Consider the following 27,640-nt stretch of genomic DNA (forward strand, 5'->3'; position numbering starts at 1 on the left):
CACGACACACTTAACGGTTCCCTCTTCAAGCTTCTCACGCTCTCCACCACTTTTTTCCAGGTGGGTAATATTTTTATTTGACAGATTATTAGATACTTGCTGTTTTATATTCCACTTGAATTTTGAATCAAAAGTATTTCTAGTATAACTATTGTAAAACAGGTAACCTGTAGGTATGTGGCTGCAGGTGATCTAAAGTATACTGTTGGCTAGGCTGTCACAATGTGGCAACAGTTGCCTATTATACTTGCATGCATACATATGATTAGTCATGGTAGGGGATTTCAAAACCACTTGACTTGATAAACTTGTACAAGTCTGAAGTAACACGTTTTTTTTATGTACATGCTATGTGAATATGCTATTCCTAATTCCTACAAATTACAGTCAGATTTGTAATCAAGATCATGCGCGTGCCACTACCGTTACTACATGAACAGGAAGTGTGTGGGCCATCAAATGTGCAATCACAATGCCATTGTGTCATTTTTACATCTGGCCAGTGGCGACCATTTTTTGGGGGGATGGGAGTTGCCCGTTTTGCATGTTATTTTGGCATTACCACGTGTCACATATCAGTTTGCAAACAATGTAAAAAAAAATTACAAAAATAAAATTGAGTTAATAAAGCTGCTCCAAAATGTAGGTGTTTCAGCCTAGCTCAGTGCTTCTGTGGTGGTGGGCAGCCAGCAGAAAATATGGAGCGTAGGGGTTGGTAACGTACTAGTTGTGCCGTGATTGGCTCAGTGTTCTGTCACTCTTGGGGACACAACGTCACCTCCAAATCTAAGGGTACAACTCAAAAATTCCCCTTGGGTGCTGCCATAGAGTTACATTAGAAGTGCCCAACCAAGAAGGCTCAAGGTCATTGGCCACAGATAAAATGACGTCAAATCACGTTATATCTACAGTAGCTTTGATTGGTCAACATCATACTTTCAAAATCTTAGCTAGCAAGCTAGCAGACATCATCATGAATCAAGTCAACAATCTACTGGCAAATCCTTTTTAATCCTTGTCATATGAAGAGAAATAATGAAGAGAAATTATAGTTAAACCTTATCGGTGCTCATCGGCCATTTGACATAAACATTACACAAGTTGGAAATCTCAAATCGCAAATGAGTGGTTTGGAAGGAATCAGTGGCTAACTGCAAGCGTTGCAAAGCAATCACTAGCCTGCTATTCAGTGGAGTGGGTGTATGGTCCAAGTCTGGGTTTAAGGGTCTCTTTTCAAAGCTTAAAATGATAAACATTCAACATTGGCCATGCTGTCAATTCAGCATGACTTCTGCCGCGCTCAAACAACTGGAAACTAAGGACTGGGAAATCTGACTTCAGTTCAAGGCAACTGGGAACTCGGAAAAAACGAGCTCCGACTGGGAAAATACATTTTGAAAGGTCATCCAACTCTGTATTGCAAGTCAGGAACTCAAGCCACTTTCTAAAGCTCCGACCTGAAGATCACTGACGTCATCATGATTCTACCTTGTTTTTTTTCCAGAGTTCCGAGTTGTCTTGAAAGCACCATAAATTGCAAGAGCTTTCATTGTCTGCTTATATGCCCCCTTTATTTATCCTACGGTTCTGACTTGGTGTGCAGGGAGAATACTGTAAGAACAGCCCATGTTCCTAATTCTGTCGCTGTACATTTCAAAAGTGCTGAACTATTACATCCGTCCTAGCTCACTCATTAATGTCTTAATCAAAACTCGGATTGCCTCTTATCCGCTCGTTGTCTCCTTGTGCCATAGTTTGTACATCTCAATTCTCAGTATAAATCACATTTGTTTAAGCAAGTCAGCCATATCAGTTATGTTTTTTTAAAAGGCAGTTAATGAGGCTGAATGAACTGATCACTGCCAGAAAAGGCTCCGCTGACAGACAGGTGTAGCAGTGGTAAGGTGTTGGGACTGCTGTTGGGACAGCTTTATGTAGGCCTTAACAGTTTGGGGCACTGTTTGTCACCATATTGTGTAGTGTAGTGGCTTTGCTGGCATGCATAAAAAAATATCTAATTGTTTGCCCCACCATGCTAAAATAGCCACTGAATCTGGCCTACTCTGTGCTAGTAGTTGATCCCCCCCCAAACCACATTTAAAAAATATATATTTTGCTTCATTACAGAGACAATTGGTTGTCACATTGTGCCGAGCCATCACTTGCAATTGACTGCAATGCATTTTTCCACTGTGCCATAAATCAATGTTTGAGTGATGCTGTTCACAACAACAAAAGTATGGATTTATTGGACAGTGGAACATTTGTCCCAACATTTTGGGCAGAGACATTAGATAAAAAAAAAAAAAAGTTGACTCAAACCTTACCTGGGCCCGATTGAGTAGGCTCGCGAGACGGATTGAGTGGACTCACAGCCGAATCTGGCCCACAGGCCGTATGTATCATGTTTCAGGGAAGACCCAGATGCAGACAGTCGAAGTAACAAAAGTGTATTACTAGAGCAGGGGGCAGGCAAAATGACAGGTCAAGGGCAGGCAGAGGTCAGTAATCCAGATCAGAGTCCAAAAGGCACAGAACGGCAGGCAGCCTCAGGGTCAGGTCAGGCAGAATGGTCAAAACCGGGAAAACAGGAACTATAGAAAAGACAGGAGCAAGGAGAAAAACGCTGGTAGGCTTGACGAACAAAACAAACTGACAATAGACAAAGAGAGAACACAGGTATAAATACACAGGGGATAATGAGGGGAGATGGGAGACACCAGATGAGGGGTGGAGACAAGCACAAAGAGACAAGCACAGGTGAAACAGATCAGGGTGTGACAGAACCCCCCCCCCCCTCCACACCCCTCTAAGGGCGCCACCTGGCGTCCTACCTGGGCGCGTACCTGGTTGACCGGGGTGCCGGTGTTGGAAATCAGCGATGAGGCCTGGGACAAGGATGTCGCTAGCTGGGACCGAGCACCTCTCCTCCGGGCCATACTCCTCTCAGTCAACCAGGTACTGGAATCCCCTTCCCAAAGGTCGAACCTTCAAGACGTCTCACCGAGTACGCCGGTTGGCCGTCGACGAGACGGGGAGAGGGGTGGGCCTGGAAACAGGAGACAAAGGGCTGTGAGACATACTGGGGAACCAGAGTCCGGTGGTGGTCCGCTTGTCGCCGATACATGGAGGTGGCCGTAAGGGCCGACCGGGCTCTCTTCCAGGTACGACGACAGCTGCGGACAAACATCTGGGCTGAAGGTATTCCTCAGGGAAGAGCGGGGGGTGATAGCCCAGGGAACACTCAAAGGGAGAGAGACCCGTGGCAGAGCAAGGGTGTTGCTGGCGTATTCGACCCACAGCTTGGAGAAATCTGTGGCCCACTGGAGCTGCTCGAAGACCGAGGAGATTAGTGGTAGCGGGTAGCGGTTCTTCACCGTGATGTCATTGAGGCCCCGGTAGTCAATGCTCCGGCACATGGTTTTGTCCTTCTTCTCCAAAAAGAATAACCCTGTGCCAGCGGGGGAGGCAGAAGGACGGATGAACCCTGCAGCTAGGGAGTCCTCAATGTTTGAGTTTGTGTTTATTTTATTTTTACAGGGACAGTGCACATTAATCAACGTTTCAGTAAAAGTGCCGGTTTTAGACAGCCGGCTAATTTTCAACCGCAGTCCCTGGGCAGGTTATTAAAAACAATTACAATATAGACAATCATTGAGCAGTGAGCACACACAGAGCAACATAGGATAAGCAAGACATAGCATACAGACAGAGCAACATAGGACAAGCAAGACGTAGCATACAGACAGAGCAACATAGAACAAAAAGCAGCAAGACAAAATTCATAAAAGCAACAAAGTGTTTCCACACCTCACAAGCTACAGACAACACGGACTACAATACACAGCTAGGGATTATGTTCACAAATCTGATTGACCTTTAGCCATGTAGCAGCCAGCAGCATACCACCCTCTATACCACTGCTGGCTTGCTTCTGAAGCTAAGCAGGGTTGGTCCTGGTCAGTCCCTGGATGGGAGACCAGATGCTGCTGGAAGTGGTGTTGGAGGGCCAGTAGGAGGCACTCTTTCCTCTGGTCTAAAAAATATCCCAATGCCCCAGGGCAGTGATTGGGGACACTGCCCTGTGTAGGGTGCAGTCTTTCGGATGGGACGTTAAACGGGTGTCCTGACTCTCTGAGGTCCTTAAAGATCCCATGGCACTTATCGTAAGAGTAGGGGTGTTAACCCCGGTGTCCTCTCTAAATTCCCAATCTGTCCCTCAAACCATCATGGTCACCTAATAATCCCCAGTTTACAATTGGCTCATTCATCCCCCTCCTCTCCCCTGTAACTATTCCCCAGGTCGTTGCTGCAAATGAGAACGTGTTCTCAGTCAACTTACCTGGTAAAATAAATAAATCTCTTCATGCATTTTGTGAAAGTGTGATATGTGGTGCAGTACAGACAGAATGCAGATCATTAATGTACAGGCTGAACAGGAGGGGCCCCAGTATTGACCCTTGGGGCACGCCCACATCATAGCTAAGAGTGGGCGACAGCTCATTGCTCACTCTAACACACTGAGTTCTGCCTTCAAGGTATGATTTCATCCATCCAAGGCATCGGGGGAAAAGTTGAACTTGGACAATTTTGTGATGAGCCATGTTTCTCAGAGCCATGTCTCTGAGAGGCAGAGGAAGTCAAGGTTGGAGTCTGTGAGTAGATGTTGAATTTGATCACTTTTTGGAATGACACTACGAATGTTCCCTCCCGCCTGCACTGGATGCGGGGAACTAAATAAAACAGCTTGCGTACCAGAAGCAGAGTCAGGGATTGCATATAGTGACTTGGGTATGTTTGAAGAGTCAAAATCTATCCTGGAGCCGGGTGAGTCGAGAGAACTCCATGGGACCATAGCACTCACCCACTTCCACAGTGGCGACGATCAGTGGTCGAGGCCATCCACTGCTTTCCACTCTGAATATCGCTGGCTCGGTGATGTTGGGCCCAGGATTGAGTTGCACATCCCCGGAGAGTAGGAGGGTAGTGAACAGGTAGTTTAAAAGTTTCTGATAAATGTTGGACTTGTGTTTGTTACGCCTAAGCGGTTCAGTGGAATAGGGAGCGAGGTAGACTTGGTCATTATTCAGAACATTATGGTATGCTGTGTACTGTCCGCTCCCGTGGAACGGTGAACCAATGTGTTTGGTGTTGGTATTCTCCGGTAGTAGACTGATTGTGTCATCCCAGCAAGGACGCACTGAGATTATCAGTAGAGCAGCTACATAACTGACAATCATGGCAAAGTACTGGAGATAAAACACATAATTGCGCTTTACCTCTTTGCATGAGTTACTTAGCTGGGGTCGGCGTACACCTGATGGTTTAGATAAAATAACAGCATTCATATGAGAAGCGGCACCTGCCGCACCACCCTGTCTTCCGTCCGCCATTATCCTGTTAATTGACATCGTGTTGCAGCCCGGTACATGGTACTCCATGCTTCAGAGACGCCAGATATTACCCCCTTGAGGGGTGCCCTGTTCTAAGAGACACACACGACATGTCAAACGTATCAACTCGGGAGAGACGCCATAGCCCTGGTATCCGTACCCCGACAGAGAGTACAGTTGTCCCCGGGGTGGAGTGGTGCCTGGGAGAAGGTCAATCCCGCAGTCATAGGGTCGGTGCAGTGGAAGCGAAGTGGCCCTGGCCTTACTGAACACCTTCCGGAGATGCTGGTACTCTGCGGGAATGGCGGAGAGGTCCGGGTCAACTTCCGAGTCCACAGAAAGAAATCTCGGGGCAGGCTGCGCTGACTTCAGACAGTGGGCATGGCAGAACGGGCTCCAGCCCATTAAAGGCACCAGCATTCCAGTCTGAGTGACGCAGCGGTCTAAGGCACTGCATCTCAGTGCAAGAGGCGTCACTATGGTACCTGGTTCGAGTCCAGGTTATATCACATCCGGCCGTGATTGGGAGTCCCATAGGGCTGCGCAAAACTGGCCCAGCATCGTTGGGGTTTGGCCGGAGTAGGCCGTCATTGTAAATAATAATTTGTTCTTAGCTGACTTGTCTAGTTAAAGAAAATAAAGGTTCACAAAAAAAAATTCAACAAATAAAAATGATGGGATTGTGTTGCTGGAGCCAAGAGAATCCCAATACCACGGGAACCCGAGGAGACTTCATCAGCATAAATTGGATTGCCTCGCTGTGGTTCCCTGACACTCGTAGGTTGATGGGAGTGGTATTGTGAGTGACCCGGCCTATAGAGCACCCATCCAGCACTGTAACGTCCATGGGAATGGAGAGGGGCTGAGTGGGGATGCCCAGCTTGGACACCAGGGCAGCATCCCAAAAATTCTCATCGGCCCCAGAGTCGATGAGTACCCGGAGAGATTTTGACTGGATCCCCTACAGCAGGATGGCATGGAAAGGGGTGCGAGTAAGGGGAGAGGGAAAGTTCTCCATAAGGCCCACCAGAGTAATCGCCCCTTCTTGATGAGCCTGGTTTTTTTATGGACAGGTAGCTACGATATGCTCCTTGGCTCCACAACATAGACAGCTCTGAGTGTGGAGTCGGCGTAAGCACTCAGCCGGGGTCGATCTAGCCTCGCCCAGGTGCCTGGACTCCGAAGGGGGCGAGTCTGCAGCCCTCGGTGATTCCCGAGAGAACTTGGGTGACGTCGGGTTCACTCGGACATGTAGACTTCGGGGGTCTCCAGGATTCTTCGGAGGCAAGGTGGGAATCGAGGGCGACAGGGCATAGATTCCCTCTCCCTCCCACATTCTAGATTTCACCCATCAACCCGGATGGTCAAGGCTATGAGGGAGTCAAGATCCATGGGCAGCACCCGGGCTGCAAGCATTACGGGTGTGACCCGCTGCCTAGTGATGAATCCGTGGAATTACTCCAGCAAATTCTTGAACGCCTGGTTATGGAGTTCTGCCAGGGTTTAGAGTCCCTCCATAAGACATTGCAGTAACTCCTCGTGTCGTCCATTAATGGCTCCTTGCTGGGAGACAGCATTGTGGAGCTGGTCTGAGTCTGTTGGGTCGGTCATGGCCAGTTCATACTATCACATTTCAGGGAAGACCCAGATGCAGACAGTCGAAGTAACAAAAGTGTATTACTAGAACAGGGGGCAGGCAAAATGTCAGGTCAAGCAGAGGTCAGTAATCCAGATCAGAGTCCAAAAGGTACAGAACAGCAGGCAGTCTTAGGGTCAGGGCAGGCAGAGGTCAACAACTGGAAAACAGGGACTATAGAAAAGGCAGGAGCAAGGGGAAAGATGCTGGTAGGCTTGACGAACAAAATGAACTGGCAACAGACAACACAGGTACAAATACACAGGGGATAATGAGGGGAGGTGGGAAACACCTGGTGGGGGGAGGAGAGAAGCACAAAGACAACTGAAACAGATCACGGTGTGACAATATGTTTCCCACCCCTGGTTTACACAGTTAGTTTGAATGTTGCTATCCCCCAATCAGTGTCAAGTGTCAATGGCTGCTGCCTAAAGGATAGCCTTGTCTCCAGGCTAAAATGTTAATTGCGCGAAGCGATTGCGTCAGATGTGTCAACATTTTCAGACAGTTTCCCGGTCACAGAATAAGCCTGAAATAACATCTATTTCAACTGAGATTTTCCATTGAGCATGCATATTAGTTCAGGACTGGGGTTAATGTACAGTATGTCCGGGAAACCGGTCCTCTACAGCTTCTCAAGGGAAGGACGACCCAGACTGGACTGAATAAAATGCTTTGGGTCATCATTTTATGCCCCTTGCTCATTGTTTGACTGGCCACTAAGCAATGGGCTGGCTTTCTCCTGGTTTCATTTCCCCCCAGTCATCCAGGAATACAGAGAGGACAATGGCTTAACTTGTTACTCATAAGAGTTGGCTATGTGCTCTACTTTCCCATTAGGTTAAGCAGACATTTGCTTGTGTCCTGAAGAGGAGCCTCGTGAGCCACATGATGGCAGAAATGCAAATGCTTAATTTGTCTAAACACAGTGAGTAGTTAGAAGGCACTACACAATCATTTCTTTCATAAGACTTTTGCAGACAAACTTTCCCTTTTAATCACCTCTGACAACCGAGAGAGAACTGCACCTGGATCGAACATCAGTATGTTTCCCCGAGCATATACACCATCCCAGGTTCACCATGAGCGTTGATTTTTAAAAAACATTTTTATTTAACTAAGCAAGTCAGTTAAGAACAAATTCTTATTTTCAATGACGGCCTAGGAACAGTGGGGTAACTGCCTTATTCAGGGGCAGAACGACAGATTTGTACCTTGTCAGCTCGGGAATTCAAACTTGCAACTGTTTGGTTACTGGCCCAACGCTCCAACCACTAGGCTACCCTGCCGCCCCATTAGATGAGTGATGAATGAATGAGTGAATGAGATGAATGATGAATGAGTGAATGAATGGATTAATTATTTTGATTTGGACACATCAGATTGTGGAAGTTATTTTCATACCAGAGGCAAGGCATTCCTCACATCCATCATGGATGGTGTCATTTCATTCAATATATACATAGTCTTACATAATCACACAGTACGCTGTCTGCCAGACCTGCTCTACACTAATAGGTCAAGTCTACCTTCAGGATATTACTTTTTACCTGCTTCGTTTGATCTCAATGACCGTGTTGCAGGGAGGCACAGCTTAATTTTGGCTTAGGATCTCACTGCTAACTGAAAACAGACTGAACAATGTCTATCAACTGGGCTGACATTTTGAAAGCAACTTACCTTGCATTCTCTCTCCCCCCCTTCTCAAAATGCATTGGTGAAGAAAGTCCAAGATGAGGTATCTTGAGGAGAGAGGATGCGAGGAATTAAGGAAACCTCTAGTAACTACTTCCTTTTTTCAAGATCAAGTTGAGTCTTTGCCATTTGCAGGTATTAAAAGTAATACATTCATTGGCATTTTTGTTGGAGCTCTCTCATAGTACAGTTCATACACAAATACAGTAAACATATCACAAATAGAATATAAATAGAACATCAATCCAATTAGAAGTGCTGAGATCCCTTGCTACTGATCAGAAGGGAAGTGGAGATAGATGTCTCAAACCTTGTGTGGCCGGGCATGCAGAAGACCGCCACGGCATGGGACTTAAAGAACAACCTACACAATTGGGTACATATCTGGTATATCTTAGCTATTTCAAGACTGATCATTGACCAATGTTCTGGAATGGCTATATTAGAATTTCAGTAGCATGATCTTAATTTCAGAAAAGTTTCATTGATTTTTGTGTTTCGGTATAGGGTGGAGCACTTTCACCTCACATCCCTCTGAAGGGTGGACACCTCTGACTCAAACTATCCACCCTCCCCAACCACACCTTTAGAGGGTAGTGAATGTCTTACAGCCAGGTTTCATATGCATAGGAACACATTCACATGCGTTCAGCCTGCCCCTGAACGTGCAGTGACCTTGTGTTTCTGTGGAAAGTTCCAGAAACCTGAGTACTCAGTGAGGGAGCAACAAGGGGGGGGGGGGGGGACGATGACAGAATGAGACCAGCGTAGAGTGTGCATGCTCTGTCTGGTCTGCTCCTGCAGGTAGGGGCTGTACTACTACGGTGCCGCTTACCTCGGCCACCCCTTCCCCAGGCTTCCTCGCAGACAAAAACACTAGCGGCGGTGGCATAAACATGTCAGTCATTGAGAGTCCAGCCATATTGCAAAGATTGGGAGGGTTTTTGTTGCCAGAATGTACAGTAGGCTATAGTCTTGGGTCACTCTTTGATTACTCCTGGTTCATAATGCTGTGTGCATATGTGTGTAATGCTCATTGAGATTTCTTTCTTATATATGATTGGAAAACCATTTTTAAAGGGGAAATTTACCCCAAAACACTTCTGGGCCCTCATTCCATTCAGTGGAATGTGAGAGTAGCGAAGGCCCTGGTACAGCACAGTCTAGGGTACAGAGAGAAGTCTCAGAGACACATGCTTACTTGTTTTGTAAGTATTAGAACACACTCTGTCACACACCAGGTCAGCAGGGCACAGATGAATAATTTGTTGAGTGCTTATATTGGTCCTATTTCACACATGTACAAGCGTGTATTGGAAATATGTTTTTTTTGCATATGCTACTCTCTCTAAGAGAGATGGCCAGGGTCTGCCATTATCAACAGTTAGGTAGCAATTAGGCTTAAGTGCCTTGCTCAATGGTACATCAACAGATTTTTCACCTTGTCAGCTCAGAGATTCAAACTAGTGACCTTTCGGTTTCTGGCCCAACACTAGGCTACATGCCGAGATGGGTTAGTGTCGCAGTTTATGCTGACAGTCATATAGCATTGTGGTAAAAAAAAAAAAATCTGAGGGCAGCAGGTAGCCTGGAGGTTAAGAGCGTTGGGCCAGTAACCGAAAGGTTGCTGGTTCAAGTCCCTGAGCGACTAGGTCAAAAAATCTGCTGATGAGCAAGGCACTTAACCTTGCTTCCTCTGGATAAGAGCAGGGGAGGGAGGAGGGAGAGAGTTCCCTCTAACCCTCTGTTTCCCTCATCTCTACTCCGTCCTGTGGGACCGAGCAATACGGTAACACGGCCTTGGCTTACAGAGAAACTAAGAGGCCATTAAAGTGCATCTGCACAACTATTAACAGTTGATGGGAATATGTATGGGGTGCCATTTGGGATGCTCACTTGAAGGTCTTAGTCATGGCTAAGTACCTTGTTAGAGTAGATTCACCCTTAATTAGTGATGGCTAGTTTGCCAACTGTTGTAGATCACAAAGAATTTAAGAGCTTGCTGAAAGTAGGGCGAAATTAGTAGGCTACTTAATAACCTTATACTGCAGTGGGTTAAATCAAGGTCACACATTCTTGGTAGTCTGAAACAAATCTACTTTGAAACAAAAGTATAGACCTGATGCACATGGCTGTACCATGTCAGATATAGAGTTGAAATGAATTCAATTTTTAGTTTGCATCCTAATATTACACGTTATGTACATCACCAAAATCTGAAATAGATATATTTTTTAATAACCTTTATTAATTATGAAATGATGAAAAATATTCATAACTTCCCAACCTTGTTTTTACAATGGAATTTGACTGTGCTTTTAGAAGGTTGAAAACATAGTGATAACACATCCGGAATTCAATTTGACTGGGTGAATAAAGGCAGGAAAGGGTCAATTTAAAACGAAAGGGTGTAGTGTGTCCGACTCCGACCTAACTGTTCTGTGTGGCCCAGGACTGGTAAACCAAGACGTGTGTGTGTTCGTGTCTGTGTCGCACATGTTTCTTCTAGAGGGAAAGTGAGTGAGCGTCATAGCTATGTCATAACTATTCAGCGTTAAAGATTATCTGAACATCTGTTCCTCCTTTTAAATCTGGGGCGAGGTGGTGGAGATCAGACTAAGTGATTTCACACGAGTTAGAGCAAGCACCACTTACAACATACTGTAGTATTAGTCAGGGAGTCACTGTCGTCATGTAGTAGGAACCGTAATGGCTGCGTCTATGTTATTAGATTCAACAACCAGCCTTGAGTAAACAGGAAAATTACATGTTTTATTGCATCCAGCAACTGGTCTCTTTCTCTTACGTGTTCTGAATGTCACAGTCTCTAGACTAGGGGAAGTGCTCCATGTTGTTTGATGAGAAATAAAAAAATTCAATTCCATTTAGAAATCTCATGATTGTTTTGTAGGTGTCCTTGTGGGGTTGTACATGTTTATTTGAGTAAAGACTTGGACTTCCAGTCCAGATGGAGGGTGAAATGGATGTTAGCTTCGCTTCCTTTGTGTTGGCTGGGGGACAGAGATGCTAGCGGCGCAACAATGGCCCCCTTCATGATAACAGAGTCGCCAGTGATTTCTCTGCTGCTGTGCCTGAGAATGATATTATCAGCCCGCCCCCTGGGAGAGAAACCAGCCGCAGGAGGATACCATCTTCTGCTGTGTTTACCTCTGTGAGAGGAATGGGGGGAGAGAGGAGGGGGATGGGGCAACTCCAGCCAGACCAGGGCACCTTTTTTACTATTTTTCACACCTCCGGTTGAAATAGAAGGCCAGCTCCCTCTTGCTTTTACTTTCTTACTTGCCTGGCTTGCAATCTCACTGACACATATACACTGCTCCCTCCCTCCCTCTCTCTCTCCCTCCCTTGCGCTCCCTCTCTTTATGCCTTGCTCTCTTTTTCTGAACTAGTTATTCATCCACTGTGTTTATGAGTCAGGGAGGGTGGGGACTTGGAGGGCAGCAGTACCAGTCACACTTTGTCAGTTTGCTCTCTCTCTAACTCACTCCCTCTCCCTCCTCTCTTTCTCTTTGTCCCTCCCTCTCTCTCCATATCTCTCCCTCGACTGCTGTCCTGGCCCTTCTCTCCATCAGGACAGGGAGAGCTAGCAAGCTGTCCTCTGCGGTGAACAGGACTTGGCGTCCACACTGGCATCCATTAGCCCACTCTGAGGAGAACAGGAAGTTTACCACAGCAACGACGAGGTAAGTCCACCCACTTAACACAAGATGGAGTACCCAGGAAACTAACCCTAACCCCTCTTTCCCTTTGTCAAATTTTGGCCCACTTGTTGAGCCAATGGTTTTTACCGGTCGGGTTTGTGTCCCTAAGTTGGTTTTAGGTCTTGTATCACCTCAGGGAATAGCTCTGTTCTGTGTCTTAACAGGCTGGGGTAAACACACAGACATTGTTTGGACGTTGTGTGTGTGTGTGTGTGTGTGCAGAGGTAGAAAACCCGGTGTGTGTGTACAGTAGGTTTAGCAGCCCTGCAGACACTCCTGTTAAACAGATGCTGCACTGTGTGTTTGTTCTAATGGGCTCCTCCTTGACTCCCTCTCCCCGTGGATGTCTTTTTCCCCTCTCCTCTGCCTCTCCTCTGGGTTTTCAATGTCAATAGTGAAGTCACTGAGAATAGCGTCTGGCCAAGGTTTCGAGATGGCTCATCATCACATGATACGTCGAGGTTGATAGCTTGGTGGAAGTATCTCCTCCATCCATTCTGGAGCAGGCAGTCTCTAAATACCAAAAAAATGGGTAAATCAATTGGCTAAATTTGTCTTTTTGTTTACAGTAAGGTTAGCTGGTTAGCTAGGCCTAAGTGGTGTTTCCTTCATGGAATTGAGGTAGTGTAGCACATGGACTTTGTGACCCTCTGGTTAAGGTGATCGAATCTGTTGGATGGTCATTTGATTACCATAGGTGGGCATGCTGTTTTCACTCCACCTCTTATGTGGATTTATGAAAATTAAAAAACAAACAAGTATTCAATAAATTGTATTCGTGGAGTGCCTTTGTTGCAGCTATGAAACAGAAAGCATTGGTGTTGGAACCCGGTATAAGATTATTTTTAAACAAAATAAAAATGAATACCCCAACCACTAAGACGCACGGTCAGCAAGATGGAAACATCAGTAGCCTAAACGTCATTACAAGCGCCATTACAATGACTATTGCTGACCTAGCAGTCACAACAAAACAACTATTGCTGACTTAGCAGTCACAGCACATTGAGGAAATTCTCCTGGAAGTCTTTACAGCAACATTCAGAGCGCTTTGTTACATTGTCAGTGGGGAGTCTTAAGTGGCGTTTCAAAGCTCGGGCGTTTTGTAGTGAGCTCATGTGATTGGTACCTCTTGAGGCATTCGGTAGAGATGGCCAGATTGAAGTGATGACGCTGTCAGATTATAACTGAAGGACTACTGTTATCCCACAGAATTGTTTTATAATGAATCAAACAAATGCGATCAGCGTCCCAGTTATCTCGGCTCGACTGCTGCGATACGATTCGATGTGCATAAACGCATTCATTTTCCATTCTAAATTCAAATCTGCTGCTGATGGAGCTCATGAGCTGGATCTGTCTGAGCTGACTTCTCTCTCTGTCTCTGTCTGTGTGTCTGTGTGTGTGTGTGTGTGTGTGTGTGTGTGTGTGTGTGTGTGTGTGTGTGTGTGTGTGTGTGTGTGTGTGTGTGTGTGTGTGTGTGTGTGTGTGTGTGTGTGTTAGCAAACCAAATGCATAGCTGGAGTCCTGAGCTGAATATAATATATTTGACACATCTTCGTTTTCTTATAGTTATACTTTATTTATAGTTAATCCTGCTGTCTGTACTTCGAAATACCTCGCTATACGGTATAAACAGTATATATCCCCCAAGCCTAACCATCACCCACGAATTAACTTGTAATTTTTGCAGATGACGTGTTTGAGCTAGTAATGTATCAATATTTATAATTTATAAATTAGCTATGACATAGCCAGTGAATGTATAAGCACAACTTTGGATTTCACCCCAATCTCAAAATCAAAGAGTGATTTTCTCTTCTCCTCTTGCTTTGGCCATGCAGTGCTTCTCGCAAACGTGATTGCTGTCCTTGTTATGAAATTATAAACTTCACCCTGTGTATCTAAAAACGAACATATGCACTGATTGTTTAAAGCAAAACCAAAAGTATTGCTGATGGTGAATCTGAACAATCTAAATCAAATTCATTCAGCAGGTACAGTGCCTTCAGAAACCATTCAAACCCCTGAATTTTTCCGCATTTAGTTGTGTTACAACATTAATTTAAAACGGATTATGTGATTTTTTTTGTCACTGGCCTACCCACAATACCCCATAATGTCAAAGCGGAATACTGTTCTTAGAAATCGTATGATGCAAAATGCATCATACAGGGATGATTTCTGTATTTTGAAAGTTACATATCTGGAAACTTGATTGCTGACAAGCAATACATTTTGGGCTAGGTCAACAATGGGCAAATTAAACAAATGCCCAAATATATTTTTTTGGGTGGAGTTTTCCTTTAAATCGCCTTAAAAATCTATGGCAAGACTTTAAATTGATGTCACGCCCTGACCATAGAGAGCTGTTTATTCTCTGTTGGTTGGGGCGTGATAGTGACTAGGATGGGTCATCTAGGGGATTAATGGTTTAAGTTGGCCTGATATGGTTTCCAATCAGAGACAGCTGTTTATCGTTGTCTCTGATTGGGGATCATATTTAGGCAGCCATTTGCTCATTGTGTGTTGTGGGATCTTGTCTACAGTTAGTTGCCTGTGTGCACACCAGTAGCGTCACGGTTCGTTCAGTATTTTGTTCGGTGTGCATTTAAATTAAATTAAATGTACGCCTACCACGCTGCACCTTCCAATCCTTACGACGATCGTGACAATTGACTGTCTAGCAATGATCAACAACCAATTTACCCAGAAAGACTCACAGCTGTAATCGATGCAAAAGGTGTTTCTAACATGTATTGACTCCGGTGGTTGAATACTTATCTAAACAAGATATATTCATTTTTTTCCCTTTTTCTTACAAATGTTAGGCATTTTCTTCCACTATGACATAACAGAGTTTTTTGTGTAGATCGCTGACAATTGAATAGATTTTAATCCCACGTTGTAACACAACAAAATGTGGGAAAAGTAAAGGGTTGTGGTTAATGCCTTCTGAATGCCCTGAATAGACTGTATATGAGAGTTGTGTCTCTGGTAGCTCACTTTCATTCCAGTAAAACACCATTTTCAACAGCACACAGATAACAATAACCTAGCAAATGACATAGGTTGTCACTCAACTAGTAAAGCCTAATATCGCCCAAGCCATTTTAGCATTTGAATGCTGAGGGCGTCACGCGGTTGTGCAAGATAAGGAACAGGCCGCCTGCCTCGCATTTGTCAGCGCCCGAAGCCGTCTACTGCGAACACCACATCATTTCAACGTGGAAATCTGGGTAATATTTGGTTGGGACGTTGATCAATGAGATTTCAACCTTTATTCACCCAGTCAAATTGAATTCCTGATGTGTTATCGCTATGTTTTCAACCATCTAAAAGCACAGACAAATTCCATTGTAAAAACAATGTCTGATTATTGGTTTAGTGTTCATCTAAATGTGTTATCGCCACTCTTTCAACCATTTAAAAACACAACAAAGTTTAAATGGGAATACAATGTCAGATATTTTGTATTTCTACAACAACTTAATGTGATATCACTGTACTTCATCAAATAGCAGAAACAAATGACCTGGATGGCAGCATAGTGCAAGTGATCAATATTAAAGCAATTGTGAAGATCTCCACCGACCTGCGACCTTTGCATGCTATCTTGAACATGCACGCTTTCTATGATTACATAGGAAGACGTTCATAGTTACTGTAGGCTAACCTCAAAATGTGGCCATGGATATGTTACTCATTTTAAGTTGATTCATTCTGTGACATTACTTAGTAAGATACCCTTACCTTTAAGCTATTCAGTCTATTACAAAAGTAATTGTGTTTGGTTGACAGTGCAACCAAATATCAACATTTAAAGGATATCTAATGCTTGGATAGTTTAATCTGAGCCACTGACTTAATCCTAATCCTACTCTTGAACTTTTATTTTTGGTTTAGTTGGAGACGTGAATCCACCATATAATTTGTTAAGTTAATAGGCTATTTATTGTACTGCAAAAGTGATATTGAATTGTGGTTGGTTGTCAGCACAACCAAATATCAACATTTGAGAAGGACATATGTTTTGTGCCACTGACTTAGTCTGGCTTTAATTCCAGTTTGTCTACAAATTAATAATTGATATGTCAACCAAGAATCAAAGTTGAAGTATAGGACTCAAAATTTAAGTAAAATGCATGTTTGGTTTGATTTTAGTCGTATTTTTTAACTTTGATTTGTAGATGAGATGGAGACATGAATCAAACATATTAATGATTAGCTTGAAGATTACATTTGAAATCATCCAAAGCTTGAAACCCTAGGCCTATATGTATTGTCTATTTTCAGTTGAATCCTGGGTTCAATTGAAACAAAAGCTGTATAATCCTAAATAGTATCATTGATGATATACTTACAAAAGTATGGTTACATTTCATTTTCTCTGTTAAACCTACCTTTTGGAGTGACTCTACTAGCAACAGTGAATCTATTTAGTTATTAAGAGCTCTCTCAATCATTCTCATGATAGCATATTGGTCATCTCAAAACTGGGTTCAGTTTAAACCCTGGATGGGAGACCAAATGAATAGCTGTAGATAGATCAACTCTCCAGTTGAAATAATCCTGCGGTTGAAATTCCACCCTCAAAACAGCAGTTTACGTTGATTACTTAAAAATAAAAAAACATTGTATTTTCCACTTAGATTCCACATCACAATACTTTGGCAAATTACGTTGAAACAACATGGATTCTATCAGTTTGTGCCCAGTGCGCAATTTGACTAGGCTACTGATATTGCCTGGGGTTGTTCGGCATGAAATATTACTCGTAGATTAATGACTGTCAGTTACATTCAGTTCGATATTGACAGAGAGGATTCATCAGTTGTCACAGAAGACGAGAGGCATTTTCAGAAGGTAGAAAGAATGTAATATGAGCAAAAGAATTGAGTGAACCCGGCGATTCACTTGTACCGTAAACATTTCGAATCGGGGACCGATGCGCAGCGAAGAATGTTACATCCTTATTAGAAAGCCTCTCAATACAAACTGCTACTCTGTGCACCGTCCTCAGATCTCTGGCAGTAAATTCCATTCAGCTAGATCCAACTATTCAGTGAGATTTTTAACAACTCACAAGTCTGTCCAGAGATTTAAGGAACAATAGATTATTACAATAGATTTCCAACAGTTGTCAGAATGTTCACGTGATTACTTAATATGAACGTGTTTCTCCTCAGAACAAGACAGACGGTAGATGAGTTAGAGGCACTGCGATGTGTGCCGGCACCACAGATATGTTGCTCATGCCGACTCGCCTCGTTCTCCACAGCTATTCGTGTAAGAGCTTCCTGAAATGGTTGGTCTCTGATATGAATCGGAATGGAAACGACAATCACACCGACACGTGCGCATTCATTCAACAGCCAGGAAGCTCCGAGGCCTGCCGATGCACTGTAGACCTGCATACTGTGAACTTTGCCCTATCTCACTATGACGCTCCGCTTGTCTGCCTGAAACTCATAATAAAATGTGGTTGCGTAAATGATAACCTCTACTTTAGTTGCTGGCTTTTCCTTGACATTTCCAGGCGGTGTATCCATAATGTGCATTAACATTTAGAGGCCTACGTGTCAGATTTCCACTCACATTGCTCAGGAATGCTGTCATGATCACACACGGAATCAAGACAATAGGAGTTTAACCTGATATCCCCTGCCGTGCCGTTTTAATCTGTGTCCTTGAAGGTATCCAGGTGAACAAAATGTGCAGATGCCATTGGCCACTAGATTGGATCTCGCAAACGGGGCATTCCTTTGCCTCTTCACTGTGTCCATTTGCTATGCCTTGTGTCTACAGTTACTGGTACTCCTCACCTTTACCAGGGTTCAAGAGATGTACAGTGCAGATAACCTAATGCCAGTTACCTTTGCATACAGGTTTGTTTGCAGTTCAGATGATTACAGTCCATACCTTTTATAGAAAGCTCTGTTGGTCTGAAAATGGCTGGCTGCTGAATTCAAGTTCGTTCCCACTGGGCACAGATGCCAGTTCAATGTCTAGTTTTGATTTACATTTGGTTGACTTGTCAACTAACTTGAATTCAACCTGAAATAAACAAATGTCACCATGTCATTGGATTTAGGTCAAAAGTTGGTTGAAAAAAAGACAATTCCCTTACGCCAATGACTTTTTTGAAATCCAATCGGTTTTCCGTGTTGATTCAATGTCATCACGTGGATTTATTTTGTTGTTGAAACGCCGTGTAAACAACGTTGATTCAACCAGTTTTTCCCCAGTGGGTTATCACTGTCAAAAGGAAAAGAACAAGACACTGTATTTTCCTCATGATAGAGTACAGATGCTGAAACAGATTAACGGGAATGGCTTGCTATTCAACACCTTTCAGAATAGTGCATACGTAAACTAGTTCCCTTAAGCTAGTGTTGACAAACTTTTGTTTGTCATAGGTTCAATTCAAGTAGGTCACAGGTCGTCATATACACCGCTTGAATAAATCTGAATCGTGTCGGGCAAAGTTTCAAACGGTGTGGAAGTGCATGAACTGGTAACCGTTGACATGTACACGCAAAAAAAAAAAAAACGTTTGTGTGTTTGCCACCCTCAACAAAGCACTTACCTTAAGTTGCCCCCCCAGTGTTGTTTGACATTCTTGCTGCATTAAAGACCTCCAGGCTAGTGTTTGGTTTATTGAAAGGGCTTTCCGTGAGCATACCAGCGGATGGGAGCTGAGCGAGAAGACCTTCCACGTGCACTATTGTTGTATTTTTGTAGGGTCCCTATGATTCATCGGTGTACACTTTGACAATGTTTTCTATACTGCTCTCTGTATGCTCAGACATTACTGTTTGATTCATTCCATGACGATTCTGTAATATGCATTTTTTGCTGTATGGTAAGACACTTTTTCTATACTCCCTGCGATGCTGTCTTTTGTTTGGTCCTGATATCCCTCTCATTTGGCCTCAAACTCTCGCACTGCACATTCTAGTAGACGTAGTGTATCATTACCTTTAATGGTGTTGTTTTTAGGGTGGACTAGACTGTACTCCAAGTGCAGGGAGAGCGCAGTGTAGGTTGCACTGAACAATGGATCCCTATTGCTCCGTAGTGTCGTGAGATGGGACCGCACCCACACATCCCAGCTGTTGGGGGCCTGTGTCATAATTTCCAAGATAATAATGTGTCCTCTATAGCAGAGGTCATCCATGTGGCCAGTTAAGGTCAGGATCCCAAAACATTGAGGTGAGAACAATATTTGTATTTCTCATGGGTGAAAGTATATATTCATATGCTTGTTATTTCTTTCATAAATAGTTGTACGATGGGAGTATCCATAAACAACTACTTTTATTGAAAGGTGGAAAGGGAGAGCTACATTTCAAGCTTATTTGTGAGTTCCTAGGTCATGCCATGTGGTAACTAGCATCTTAATTAGCATTGATGTCAGGGTTGCTTGTCACAATCTGACAATCGTCCCCATTGTAACAATGTACCCAGTAAGCTAAATGACAATGAAAAGTCGTCTATGTTTCACAAGTTTGGACAGCACAGTACAGCACAGTTTATTCAGTAGAGTACAGTACAGTAGAGCAAAGTAGAGTACAGTATATTAGAGTAAAGTGCAGTTTAATTCAGTATAGTAGAGTACAGTACATTAGAGTACTGTACAGTAGAGTTTAATTAAGTATACAGTCAGCAGGGGTGGCGCAGGGGGTCCCACCCGAAAAATTATTAATATATTTTTAAAGGAATTCAGTCCGGCTTTAAACTGTCTTTAAAGTTGTAATAGTATAATGGTACAAGGTGCAATTTCTAAATTGGGTAGTTTTCCTCTTGTCATGTCAGTCATTGCATACCTTAAAGAGCTATTTATAACTTGTCAGAAATATCCAGATCAACTTTCCAATGTTAGCTAACGTTTTTTATTTAGTTCCCCCCCCCCCCCATAGATATTTTGTTTTTGAGTCGCTCAAATGTTACACGTATACACATTAGACATCAAATCAAATCAAAGTTTATTTGTCACGTGCCCCGAATACAACAGGTGTAGCTCTTACAGTGAAATGCTTACTTACAGGCTCTAACCAATAGTGCAAAAAAGGTATTAGATGAACAATAGGTAGGTAAAGAAATAAAACAACAGTAAAAAGACAGGCTATATACAGTAGCAAGGCTATAAAAGTAGCGAGGCTACATACAGACACCGGTTAGTCAGGCTGATTGAGGTAGTATGTACATGTAGATATGGTTAAAGTGACTATGCATATATGGTGAACAGAGAGTAGCAGTAGCGTAAAAGAGGGGTTGGCGGGTGGTGGGTGGTGGGACACAATGCAGATAGCCCGGTTAGCCAATGTGCGGGAGCACTGGTTGGTCAGCCCAATTGAGGTAGTATGTACATGAATGTATAGTTGAAGTGACTATGCATATATGATAAACAGAGAGTAGCAGCAGCGTAAAAAGAGGGGTTGGGGGGCACATAATGTAAATAGTCCGGGTAAGCATTGGTTACCTGTTCAGGGGTCTTATGGCTTGGGAGTAAAAACTGCTGAGAAGCCTTCCTGTCCTAGACTTGGCACTCCGGTACCGCTTGCCATGCGATAGTAGAGAGAACAGTCTGTGACTGGGGTGGCTGGGGTGGCTGGGGTCTTTGAAACTTTTTAGGGCCTTCCTCTGACACCGCCTGGTATAGAGGCCCTGGATGGCAGGCAGCTTTTCCCCAGTGATGTACTGGGCCATACGCACTACCCTCTGTAGTGCCTTGCGGTCAGAGGCCGAGCAATTGCCGTACCAGGCAGTGATGCAACCTTTTGAGGATCTCAGGACCCATGCCAAATCTTTTTAGTTTCCTGAGGGGGAATAGGCTTTGTCGTGCCCTCTTTACGACTGTCTTGGTGTGTTTGGACCATTCTAGTTTGTTGGTGATGTGGACACCAAGGAACTTGAAGCTCTCAACCTGCTCCACTACAGCCCCGTCGATGAGAATGGGGGCGTGCTCGGTCCACCTTTTCCTGTAGTCCACAATCATCTCCTTAGTCTTGGTTACGTTGAGGGATAGGTCGTTATTCTGGCACCACCCGGCCAGGTCTCTGACATGACAAAATGTAAAGAATTGCAAGACAATTAGCGTAAAAACTGCTAAAATTTCTTTGCACCACATGACAAAATGTGAAAACGGGATCTTCCCCAATGCTGGAAGGGGGGCCCCAATTGAAACAGTTTGGAAACTCTGCTCTACCCTACTGTGCTGTACTTTACTCTACTCTACTGCACTGAACCATACTCTACAGTACTGAACTAAAGTCCACTTTACTGTACTGAATATACTCTACTTTTCTTTACCCTTCTGTACTGTACTGTACTCACTAGATACTGTGCTGTCTAAACTTGTGAAACATCGATGTCTATGATTGGTTCAGACCTGCTTGTCAAAACTGTGAGACATGAAACTCTGTATGAAAGTCAGCAATATTCACACACACACACACACACACACACACACACACACACACACACACACACACACACACACACACACACACACACACACACACACACACACACACACACACACACACACACACACACACACACACACACACACACACACACACACACCTCTTCATGTTTGAAAAAAACATTCCTTGTTTTCAACAAAATAAATGATTAACACAAATGTTTACAGTTTTACTTTTTCCCCTTTATCTACATATTTCATTGTCATCCAAATATCAGATGGTTACTGTTTGTTTGATTAAAATACTTGTAGTTTGGTAGAGGATAAAAGTTGCGGGTCACTTAGTTCAATCGACTTGTCCTTATAAACCTGAGGTAAAACCATCACACCTGTGTTATGCTGTTCGTTTCCAGAGAAAACATGTCTTCAAATAAGCCTGTTTGATTTCCCTTCTTCAGTCAGTGTAGTTATGTCTGCACCTTGATCTCTTGAGACCGGTCTAGAACAAATTTAAACATCAAAGATTGTTGCCTTTGCCTTCTCTCTCTCTCTCACGGCCGGGGTCATTTGGGGAGAGCAGAGAGGGAGAGTTTGTGTTTTGCCGTTGTTCTGTGTTTTGGCCTGGTGCCTGTACTTGGCAGTCCCAAACTGAGGCGAGGGCTGCCTCTGTGCTGTGGGATGGAGATACTCGTCTGTCTCCTGTAGCCCCTCCCCTCTACTGTCAGGCCATGTCTGCCGAGGGGCAGGGACAGGGGCAAGGCATGCTGGGATGCGAGGGGCAGAGTGTGGAATGCTGGGTCATTGACGACAACCCGTTTGGGTCAGTGATACTTGTTCATAAGCAGAGCACTCTGCTGCTGAACAAGGACTGTCAACTGCAGCGCACACATTTCCTTTCTAATTCTCTCATGTCATGAAACCAAATAAAATACCAGCTGTAAAGTGATGCCATAGTAATGCCATGGCAACTGCTTTTGTTTTGTCATTATGGCTTATTGTTGAGACGAATAAAACTATTTCTTCCATTTTAGAATAAGGCTGTAAAAAGTCAAGGGGTCTGAAAACTTTCCAAATGCACTGTATATGCTATGCAATTGCAATACCTTAATTTACTGACTTCACAATGTCATTACAGTGTCATTACCCAAACATCATTTATGGTATTAAACATATCAGGGCTGCCTGCATCAAATGAATATTTTTGTATTTCCCCAAAACCATCAACCCTTGTTACTCCCCAAAACGTCTGTCAGGTTTGATTAAAATACTTGTAGTTTGGTAGATGTCGCTGCACAGTTATTTTCAGGTTTCTCCAGAGATGTTCGATCGGGTTTAAGTCTGGGCTCTGGCTGGGCCACTCAAGGACATTCAGAAACTTGTCCCGAAGCCACTCCTGTGTTGTCTTGGCTGTGTGCTTAGGGTCACTGTCCTGTTGGTCACTGCCCTAGTCTGAGGTCCTGAGCACTCTGGAGCAGGTTTTCATCAAGGATTTCTCTGTAATTTGCTCTGTTCATCTTTCCCTCGATCCTGACTAGTCTCCCAGTCCCTGCTGCTGAAAAACATCCCCACAGCATGATGCTGCCACCACCATGCTTCACTGTAGGGATTGTACCAGGTTTCCACCAGACGTGACGCTTGGCATTCAGGCCAAAGAGTTCAATCTTGGTTTCATCAGAGCAGAGAATCTTGTTTCTCATGGTCTGAGAGTCCTTCAGATGCCTTTTGGCAAACTCCAAGCGGGCTGTCATATCCCTTTTACTGAGGAGTGGCTTCGGTCTGGCCACTCTACCATAAAAGCCTGATTGGTGGAGTGCTGCAGAGATGGTTGTCCTTCTGGAATGTTCTCCCATCTCCACAGAGGAACTCCGTAGCTCTATCAGATTGACCATTGGGTTCCTGGTCACCTCCCTGACCAAGGCCCTTCTCCCCCGATTGCTCAGTTTGGCCAGGCGGCCACCTCTAGGAAGAGTCTTGGTGGTTCCAAACTTCTTCCATTTAAGAATAATAGAGGCCACTGTGTTCTTGCGGACCTTCAATGCTGTAAAAATGTGTTGGTACCCTTCCCCAGATCTGTGCCTCGATACAATCCTGTCTCGGAGCTCCTTCGACCTCATGGCTTGGTTTTTGCTCATACATGCACTGTCAACTGTGGGTCATTATATAAACTGGTGTGTGCCTTTCTAAATCATGTCCAATCAATATAATAGACCACAGGTGGTCTCCAATCAAGTTGGAAACACATCTCAAGGATGATCAATGGAAACAGGATGCACCTGAGCTCAATTTCGAGTCTCATAGCAAAGGGACTGAACTTATGTAAATAAGTTATTTCTGATTTTTAATTTTAATACATTTGCAAAAATGTCTAAAAACCTGTCATTATGGGGTATTGTGTGTAGATTGATGAGGACATTTTTATTTATTTAATATATTTTAGAATAAGGCTGTAACATAACAAAATGTGGAAAAGGTCAAGGAGTCTGAATACTTTTGGAATGCACTGTAAGTCAATACATAAGGGTATTGCAGTAGCATATTACACTTACCTCTATATACAGTATAACGTATTTGCTGAGTGTAGTAGCTATTATTAAAATAACACAATGACTTATCTATTTGCTTTTCCACAGGTGATTGGGTAGTGATACCACAGGGGGAAGGAAGCTAGTCAAAATGCTTCAGGACATTGGTGCTAGAGCCATGGAGGTCTACGAGTTCCTCTTGAAGGGAACAGGTGAGGTATTTTTTGACATAGTTAATTACCTGACTATACCTCTGCTTTGTGTACTTTGAATGCGGTAACTGACATATTGCTCATAGACCTGTTTTGTAGTATGTTTTTCACAACTCTGAGAATGTTCTGTTTTTCAGACCCGCGATTGTGGGGCTACCCACTCATGCAGAGTCCGGTGAACATGACGGTCATCTTGCTGACCTACATCTTCTTCGTGCTGGTCGCTGGGCCTCGCTTCATGGCCAACCGCAAGCCCTTCCAGCTCAAGGAGGCCATGATCGCCTACAACTTTACCATGGTGGCGATGTCAACCTTTATTGTCTATGAGGTGAGACACTGTGAAGCAAAGCTCTTGTCTCTCCAAGATCAGGTTCTTGATTGGTTCTTTTGAGAGGCATCGCAACATTACTTGGAGCTAATCTTTCCCTGGCAGTATATTGGGTGTTTGGTATGTGGCAGCTCTGTCTAAATGGGTCATTCGCCTCCTTGGCCAGATTGTGTTGGATAATTAGAACACTAGCTAAATTACTATTGCCTAGATAGGCAGGATGCAAAGAGGTAAATACGATTTGAGATTTACATAAAGGTGACCGATATACTTCCATATAGTCAATATACACTTGCTTGTGTCAATAACAGTATGGGTTCTTTCCAATCTACCAATCTAGTTTGACTACCGGTAGCTACAGTATGTCTAAACTGATTTTGTCCTCTTGTGTTCTTAGTTCTTGATGTCTGGCTGGGCCACAACATACACATGGAGATGTGACGCAATTGATTACTCAGACAGCCCCCAAGGCCTTAGAGTAAGTGTTGAATCTTCGCTTCACACATGGGTTCCCCGTGAGGGTCATGAGATGCATCTTCTTTGAAAGAAAGTATGCATGACAAGGTCAACATTCTTACAATATTCCTACTGATCCATTGTATCGATACTATCTTTAGACTAGGCTGTTTTGTCCAAATTCTCACCTTTTCATGTTCTGTTCCCCTCACTAGATGGTTCGAGTGGCCTGGTTATTCTTGTTCTCCAAATTCATTGAGCTCTTGGACACGGTAAGACTTCCGATTATTTCCCTTCGATTTGGAGTCTCTCCCTCTGTTCACATTGAGGTGATCATCGCTGTATCTGACGTTCCTCTCTTTGGGTCAGGTGTTCTTCGTTCTGAGGAAGAAACATGGCCAGATCACCTTCCTGCACGTCTTCCACCACTCCTTCATGCCCTGGACCTGGTGGTGGGGCGTCAGCTTTGCTCCCGGTCAGTCCACACTGACTTCTACCAGTCAACTGGAATACTAGTTCAACTTTTGACATTTAAAAAAAGAAAACATTTATCGTCATGTTATTGTATTGTAATACTGGGTGTGTGAAATGGTGGGAAGACAATTCCACTTGAAGTCGACAAACTATTGGAGGAAATTGAGCCTTTTTCAATTAAAGTGTAGTAGTCCAAAAGTTCATGCCTTCTAAAAATTGCGTTTGTGTTACCCGTGATTACATGCTTAACCCAGAAGGAATCCTGAAACAACATAAACGACTGTCATGTATTAGCTCTTAATACAGACCACACACTGCTCATCACCCATTCATTCATGAATTTAAAGAAACTCTTAGTAGACAGGTATTTTGTTGGAGGATCCAGTGGAATGTGGGCAGGGTTGGTTTGAAGTGTTCTGTGTGTTTTACCCCAGGGGGAATGGGCTCTTTCCATGCCATGGTGAATTCCATCGTCCACATCATCATGTACTCCTACTATGGCCTGTCTGCGGCTGGACCACAATTCCAGAAGTTCCTCTGGTGGAAGAAGTACATGACCGCCATCCAGTTGGTATGTTTTGTTAGTTTGAATGGATGTATAGGGCTTTGTCATTTCCAGTATGGATTTGTACTTATCAGTAGTTTGCTATTGCCAGGTCTTCATGGCCATTTAGTTTTTAGTTGTTTCTCTAAAAGGTTATTTTTACAAAAAAAATTGGGGGACTGTTGTAGATGCAGAATACTAAAGAGGTAAATACCATTGTTCATCAGTGCAAGCACTGTGCCACTTCAGAACATCCATCCCCACATATGTAACGTTCCTCATCATTCCACCAACTCTATCCAACAGGTTCAGTTTGTGATGGTGTCCCTTCACGCCACCCAGTATTACTTCATGAAGAGCTGTGACTACCAGGTCCCCCTGTTCATCCACCTCATCTGGATGTATGGCACCTTCTTCTTTGTGCTCTTCTCCAACTTCTGGTACCAGGCTTACGTAAAGGGCAAGAGGTTGCCCAAGCAGGATACCAAGCCCAGCCTCAATGGCAAGGCCAACGGGACCACCTTGGTCGCCAATGGCAAATACCATGAGAACAGTACCAGCAATGGCACCAGCAACAGTTCCAGTCACCACAAAAATGGCAGTGCCCATGCAGGCAAGATGAAGAAGTCCTAGGATCTTCGGAAAAGAACACCCAAGACGCATGAATATGAGATCCCACACAAACTACCATGGATTCCAAAGAATGTTTTGGTTATGTTTATTTTCTGATCGTTAAGTTTTATTCCGCACAACAACCTGGGGAAATGACGTGGTCAATGATTTCCTCAGTTGGGGTCCCACATTAACAGTTTTTTTCTTTAAACTGGGAAACTAACTATGGAACACAATTTATGAAGAGAAGACATGTTATTATGACCTAATGTTATCTTCACGGATGTTGCCAATGAAGACAGTTCCCATGAAAGGTTACACACTATACGTAAATGTGCGCACAAACACTCCTACACCCACCACTCACCTGTCGCCACCCGATCATGTCCCTCTGACCGCCTGTGGACAGATGACACTGTACAGTTTCTATCATCAAACTTGAACACGCCTTTGTAAATAGTTTTACCGTCAAAAACAACTAATGAAATTGGTATGCTTTAGAATTTTGTTACTATATCTATGTTAAATTAAATACCAATAAATTACTTTTTAAGTAACTGGTATTACCTGTGGAAATGTTAATGACAATTTGAACCTTCGTTGAATACTGTAGCTT

General features: G+C 43.7%; 1 protein-coding gene across 1 annotated transcript; it reads left to right on the plus strand.

The window, feature by feature from the left end:
- Window positions 1–27,581, plus strand: LOC129811025 (elongation of very long chain fatty acids protein 1-like). Its single transcript, XM_055862125.1, has 9 exons — window positions 1–60; window positions 12,318–12,428; window positions 24,507–24,610; window positions 24,748–24,938; window positions 25,336–25,416; window positions 25,610–25,666; window positions 25,764–25,869; window positions 26,303–26,439; window positions 26,719–27,581. The coding sequence occupies exons 3-9, from the start codon at window positions 24,550–24,552 to the stop codon at window positions 27,043–27,045; spliced, it is 960 nt and encodes a 319-aa protein (XP_055718100.1). The 5' UTR covers window positions 1–60; window positions 12,318–12,428; window positions 24,507–24,549; the 3' UTR covers window positions 27,046–27,581.
- The last annotated feature ends 59 nt before the right edge of the window (window positions 27,582–27,640 follow it).

Source organism: Salvelinus fontinalis, chromosome 14, assembly GCF_029448725.1.
Source record: "Salvelinus fontinalis isolate EN_2023a chromosome 14, ASM2944872v1, whole genome shotgun sequence".
In the NCBI taxonomy this organism is placed as follows: Eukaryota; Metazoa; Chordata; class Actinopteri; order Salmoniformes; family Salmonidae; genus Salvelinus; species Salvelinus fontinalis.